The sequence below is a fragment of the Sorghum bicolor genome, chromosome 4 (genome assembly GCF_000003195.3).
Source record: "Sorghum bicolor cultivar BTx623 chromosome 4, Sorghum_bicolor_NCBIv3, whole genome shotgun sequence".
Taxonomy (NCBI): Eukaryota; Viridiplantae; Streptophyta; class Magnoliopsida; order Poales; family Poaceae; genus Sorghum; species Sorghum bicolor.
Window position 1 is genome coordinate 59501898 of NC_012873.2, and position 6487 is coordinate 59508384.

At 49.9% G+C, this 6487-nt stretch overlaps 1 protein-coding gene across 1 annotated transcript; it reads right to left on the reverse strand.

Annotated features, from left to right (window-relative positions):
- Nucleotides 2202–3855, reverse strand: LOC8068620 (probable peroxygenase 4). The gene is made up of 6 exons (XM_002454283.2): nucleotides 3678–3855; nucleotides 3416–3568; nucleotides 3089–3174; nucleotides 2881–2975; nucleotides 2655–2780; nucleotides 2202–2519 (listed from the first exon to the last, which is right to left on the reverse strand). The coding sequence occupies exons 1-6, from the start codon at nucleotides 3766–3768 to the stop codon at nucleotides 2381–2383; spliced, it is 690 nt and encodes a 229-aa protein (XP_002454328.1). The 5' UTR covers nucleotides 3769–3855; the 3' UTR covers nucleotides 2202–2380.

Consider the following 6487-nt stretch of genomic DNA (forward strand, 5'->3'; position numbering starts at 1 on the left):
CCCATCTTATTTCCTCACCTCATCATCTAAAAATCCACTTATCACTGATCACGATCCATCTATCCAATATTCCACGATAGGAAAGCGCTAAGTGGAGAGAGATGGAATAAAATTATGGGATGGAACTGTAGTTTCTATTCACAGTGTTTCTCTTGTGGAAACTACCCGTATAAGGTCTTGTTTGGATGTTGTCGGATTTACCTCAATCCACATGTGTTGGAGTGGATTGGGGTGGAATTTAGTTCAAGTTCCACTCCAACCCACCTCAACACATGTGGATTGATGCGAATCCGACTACATCCAAACAAGACACAAATTGTGGATTGAGACTACTCTAAAATGGACCAATTTCTACAGTGAAGAACTAATGTATTTCTTCGCGTTCCATGGATAGTCTTTAATATTTTGTAATAGTCAACAATAATACTGAATACTTTTTTGGTTCAATTAATAAAGTCGTGTTTGTAGTAGTCATGGATCAGTGTCTCGCTCTCTCTCTCTCTAGCTGCGGTGCAAACTCCCACGCCGCGTATATAAACATCACACAAACCTTTCAAACCCAGACTCTCTAGCCGGCGGTGCAGACGCATTCTTGTTGCGGCCACTCTCTCTCTCTCTCTCTCTCCTGCTTGGCTATACGACAGCGGTGGCACCCGTCTTCTCCTTAATGTAGGGCGCGGCGAGCTTCTCGACTCCTCCTGAAGCCACGCTCCGACACTGGGCACGATGGACCGCCGTGCCTATCGGCACGACACGACACAATTAAGAAGCTATAGTGTCGTGCCTGGGCCGAGAGTTTGGCACGAGAAGGCACGGCATGGTAGAACATAGTGCCGTATAGTGCCAGAGCCGGGCCACCCGTTTAGCCAAATATACCGAGCCCGCACTCCTGAACAACATAAGGGTGGTGTGTCGTTGCCTCCCGCTCCGATGGGCGAAGCGAACGAGTTCGTTCGGTCGACACTGAGCAGCCTGAGAACGGGAACATGATCCACGTTTCCGATCCCATGTTCCACCTGAGAACGTCTACATTTTGAAAACGCGAATGTTTTTCGTTCCCATGTTATAAAATGGCACCCTAAGTTCTTGTTTCGGTTCCCGTTCCGGAGACGGAGACAAGAATATGGCTATTATGATCATGTCTGTCATACGCATCTGGTTTGGTTATATAGTTCGGCTTGGGTCTAAAATTCAAAAAAAATAAAATTCTCTATCACATCAAATCTACGATACATATATAAAATATTAAATATAAATAAAAAATAATTAATTATATTATTTTGTCTGTAGTTTGTAAGCTAAATCTTGTGAACATATTTAGTTTATGGTTAAATGATAATTATTAAATACAAACGAAAGTGCTACATTGTTAAAATAAAAAAGATTTTAAATCTAAGTAAGGCCTTGGTTTTCGAGATGGCCGGTGCTTTCTTTGATCTTTAACAAGAGCATCTCTAAGGGTTATGCATTTTTAGTTTTGCATTTGATGGAGTTTGTAAAGTTCCAAATAAAAATGGCAAGGATAAAAAAGGCGTGATCTCCAACGGTTTTGCATTTTCACTTGGCATTTGAGGGAATTTTGGGCCTACACTTTTTTCCTCGGAAGGTTTTTCTCTTGGCGCACGATTTTCTTCGTCGCCAGTAATTCTTCGCGCGTCGCGCGCCTTTGTATTGCGGCATTCCTCGCTCAGCCGTCGTCGCCTCGTTTAGGTCCTCGCGCCGCGTCATTTGATCCTCACCCGTCCTGAACCTCGCCCCGTTCTGATCCTCTGCGGCAAAAGCTTCACGGCAAAACTTGACGGCGCTCGCGCGTGGAGGAGTCGTGTGGGTGGACGGAACACAGCCCGAGTCGCGCGGGCGTGGGGACGATCACGATTTGCAAAGCCTGGAGGGCTTGGCATATATGTCAAGTTATGCAAATTGCAAAGTCTAAATGTAAAACCATTGGATATCATATTTTAAATTTTTTTTTACAAATTAGTAAATGTAAAATCTAAATGCATAACCCTTGGAGATGCTCATAGTTGGAATGTGGATTCCCATTTCGAAAACCTCTTTCCACACGATAGAATAGAACCCCGAACGGGCAAGCGGCGCTGCGTGGCTATGGCTACTGACACAGTGCCCGAAACCGAAACCCTCGTGGCCTCGCGTCCGTCGTTCCGTCGTCGTGCGAACGGTGGAGTGGATTCGGTGGCAAGTAGTCTGAACTTTTTTTTAGATCGATAGAACCCAATTATTAATATACATGGGGTAGAACCGACGGGTTAAAATAAAAAACTGTTGCCTGCCATTGACTCCATCGCTATCATTATATTCTTACAAAGGCAACCATTGAAAAATGAAAAATGCTGCTTGCATTACAGAAAACATAAATGAATCAGGCCTTCTTCTCCTGATGCGCCGCCAGCTGGTAAAAGAGGGTTCCATCGTACACGGCCCTCACAGTGTCCTTGGGCAGGCGCCCGTCCTTGTTGGCGACCTTGTACAGCATCTCCCACTCTGACTTGGCTGCCAACCTGTGATTTGTGCAAGGCACAAGCCCAAGAATTATTATCAGAGACGGTGTCAATGCCAACCCAGGGGGACTGCATGCATTAATGCATATCCCAATTTTTTCAGTAAGAAAAAAAAATCAGGCGAGGATTTATTACCATCCTGCGAAGTCATTCTTCTCCTGGTTGTCCTTGAGCATCTCGTCGAGCTCGTCTTTTGACAGGGAATTCGGCACGGTCTTGGCGTGCTTGGTGAATATCTCATCGAACTTGGCGGGAACAAACCTGTAGAGGTGAAATGTTAGGAAATCAACTACTGTAAATCACACACTGCAATAATGGCCAACTGCTATTAGTTCGAGGAGCGGCATATATGCACACGTGCCTTCCTTGAGCGTCGTAGGCGCCTGTGTCGCTTCCATGTTTACCCTTTTGGATGTTCTCTATGTAGATATCCATGCGCGAGGTGTTGGCATTGTCCTGCATGAACGCATTTGAATAGAGTCATCAACATGTGTTAGCGACAAAAAACGGTCATTCAACGTAGTGTACTGTTCCAATGAGCCGGCGTGCGCGTGAGCGAGGTACAGTACTGGTCTGGTCTTGGCGCCGAGGGCGCCGTTGATCAGAGCGGCGCTGGCTTTGGCCGTGACTTCGCCAACTCCGACGTCCACCAGACCTGCATGCATGCCGATGCCATCAGTCACACGACCACCATCCAAAACACGCGCGTCAGCAGTCAGAACAAACCAGCAACCCAAACAAGTACAGCCTGCTGGTTTGCCGAAATTAGCAGGCTTTCGATCGATCGCAACGAACGGCGTGGCACAAACGACAAAACGAGCGAAATGTGGCAGGCCGCTCACGCGCCGTCAACGCGGGGGGAGGGTCGCCGGGCGGGCGGGCGGGCGGGCGCTCACCTTGGTAGGTCTCGTCGAAGGTGACGATGCCGTCGTGGTCGCGGTCGAAGAACGCCACGTGCTTCTGCAGCTCCGTCATGCCGGCGGCGCCTGGGGCTGGGGCGCCGCCGACGACGGCTCCGTCCGACGCTGCAGCCGCGTGGTGGCCACCCCCTTCTCGATCGGAAAATCCACAAACAAACGCAACAACAATGAATAAAACAAAGGACGCTAACGAATAATAACGAAGCCTCCCGGCGGCATGGCCGTAGCGCGCGCTTACCCAAGGACACCGCCAGGAGCAGCAGGAGAGGCGCGGCGGCCGCCCACGAGCACGAGCACGACGGCGACCGTCGTTGTCGTCGGGCGTCCATGCCTCCGGCAGTCCGGCGCACGACCGCTGGTTTGGCCCTCTCCGTCTCCTGATGCCTGTCAGGTGTGGTGTGCGTGAGGTGTAGGAGCCAGGAGGGGTGCGTTACGTTGAAGCTGCGGCGCGCCTCAGTTTATAGGACGGGCTTCCGCACCGGGCCAAATAAGGTTAGCTGGACAAGTTTTATTTGGCCATTATTAAACATGAGTGTGAAAGTATCATCAAATCGATCGTATCCTCGCAGCAACATCCAAGAATGCAAGATATCCTGTCACTTATTACTAGCATCTCATTGCTGGATTATTGACTGGCTTATGCCAATGCATGGGTGGGTTGGCGAAATTAGTTTTTTCCGTGTAAACAAGCCTGGCGGAAACCATCCACCACGGACCGGATTTGCACAGATTTTGGGTGCGGTGCGGTGCCGTACCGTAACTGCTGCTAGCTAGAGTTGGTTGAGAAGATCAACCAACCACTCCTGGGAAAGAGAAGCAACACCAGCTGTGTTGTGCCGAGGAGGAACAGCAGAGGTGGCTTGTTCCTGCGACACGGGCCATGACCGTTGCCGAGATGGGCTGCTGTTCAGTTCTTATTCGTGTGCCACTGCTTTCCACGGTTTGGTGATGGTTTTTTCTTGCGTCTCAGCAAATGCAACGCGGATGCCGCGCATTTCGTGTGCAGGCGGGCACTGTTCGCGTGCGGCCTGGATAGGCTCGACAAGTCACCTCTGTTCCGGGCTGGATAGAACACCAACCGATAGAACAGCCCGAGCATGGCATGTAATTCCTCCATCCCAAAATTAAACTTAGTTTGACCAAATTTTTTTTAATTTATCAAAAAATAGAATAATTTATAATTTGAAATGGAGCGAGTACTTGTACGTTGTTAGAACAGTTCGTCCTGTTTTGTACGAGAAGCCAAAATGCAGCTTCACTGCGTGAGCCAGCCAAAGCACCAAGCTGGATAGGTCACATTCAATCCCTGCGAAAGTTTTTTTTTTTAAAAAAAAAAAACCTTCAGTTTTCTGGTGTTTCACTTTCATGGGTGATTTCTCGCGGAGCCGTTTGACAGGGCTTCACCTGAAAATTATGGAGAAACCGAAACTGAAGCTGGTCAAAAGCACCGCGAAGAGGGCCGAATTGCATCAACCCACGGAGCCCGTTCCGATTCTGGTTCCCGCACGAGAAGAGGCCGGCCAAGGGCCAACCCGCTCGAACTCCCACAGCCCACAGGCCACAGCCCACATCCCACAAGAAAATACACAAGGCGAAGGCCCATACCACAACCCCTACTAGGTAGTAAGGCCGTTCCACTCGAGAGAAAAAAAAAGGGTAGTAGGGCCGTAGGCAGCGATTTGGTCCAAACTCCAGTGGCTTCCTCCAGCCGTGTCCGGGCCCATCGCTATTGCTCGCGCACCAACCGCGCCGCCGCCGTTGCCCAGGACGCCGTCCTACTCTTCTTGTCCTGTAGTAGCTTGAACTTGTCAAGTGGCCGGGCCTGCGGCTGCCCGGCCACGGCCAGTAGGCATGCAGTAGACTAGGACCAAGACCACCCAAACTGGCCCACGTCGTCCGGAACAAACGACACACCGATGCATGCCCAGCTCTAGCTGCCTTTGCTTGAAGTTGAACAGGCTCGGTTCCGCCAGAGACAGACCAACGACGATTTCTGGCATTCCGCTGCGGATTCGAATGATGAGCACGTCAAGTTCTGGGCACATTGCTGACCACAAACCACGCGAACATTTCGTACTAGACGCAGCTCTGCCCCTGCGCCTCCGCCGGCGAGCGATCGAAGACCGGTAATGCAGCTGCTTCTGCGAGCAAGTTGCTTGAGCTTTTACAAAAGACTAGCAACTCTATCCTGAGGTTGCCGAGATGCAGACGAAGGAGTATCCTTTTTACCTCTGCTACTACCAACACGAAGATCTTTTCACCATTTCCGGTGATGCGACCACTTTGTCCCGTGGCTTCCGTATCCGCCAAATTGCACGTCCCGTGCAGGGGGGAAAAAAAATCACCGCGGCTCGCCAAACTTTCACCGCCGCGCGCAACCCGCAAGCCAAGTAGCCAACGAGGGGGTCGTCGAAATTCCGCGGGCGCTCGGCCGTGTGTTTTTTTTTTTATCCGATCCGATCACCCCCGATCCGGCGCTGCACAGGCGACGGGCGACGACTTGTCACTGGGGCTTCACGTCCACCTCTACCGCGCGTCACCTAACGCTTTGACAAAACGGCGCCCCGAGCACACGTGGACACCAACTAGTGGCTTCCAGACAAATCATCGCAGTACTACAAACGTCAGCCGCAGCCCACCCCCTCTGCCCCCACAAGGCCAAATTGCTTCGTCAGCCTGCCGACCTGTCGCAATAATTTTTTACCGTCTCAGAGACAAATCTGGTGACGGTGTTATTATTATTTGTCCCGGCGGGTGTGTCCGGGTCAAGTCAGTCCCAACGGCAAATTAAAATCGGAGGAACTGAGGCCTTGTTTAGTTCCAAAATTTTTGGCAAAATGAGCACTGTAGCAATTTCGTTTGTATTTGACAAATATTGTTCAATCATGGACTAACTAGGCTCAAAAGATTCGTCTCGTCAATTCCGACTAAACTGTGCAATTAGTTTTTATTTTTATCTATATTTAATACTCCATGCATACGTCTAAAGATTCGATGTGACGGGGAATCTGAAAAATTTTGCAAAATTTTTGGGGAACTAAACAAGGC

Bases quoted from the DNA above. Each gene is read 5' to 3' on its own strand.
- LOC8068620 (XM_002454283.2), bottom strand. From the start codon at position 3,768: ATGGACGCCCGACGACAACGACGGTCGCCGTCGTGCTCGTGCTCGTGG. The intron at 3,175-3,415 runs GTGAGCGCCCGC...GCATGCATGCAG, and splicing joins CTTCGACGAGACCTACCAAG to GTCTGGTGGACGTCGGAGTT. The intron at 2,781-2,880 runs GCACGTGTGCAT...TCACCTCTACAG, and splicing joins GCCTACGACGCTCAAGGAAG to GTTTGTTCCCGCCAAGTTCG.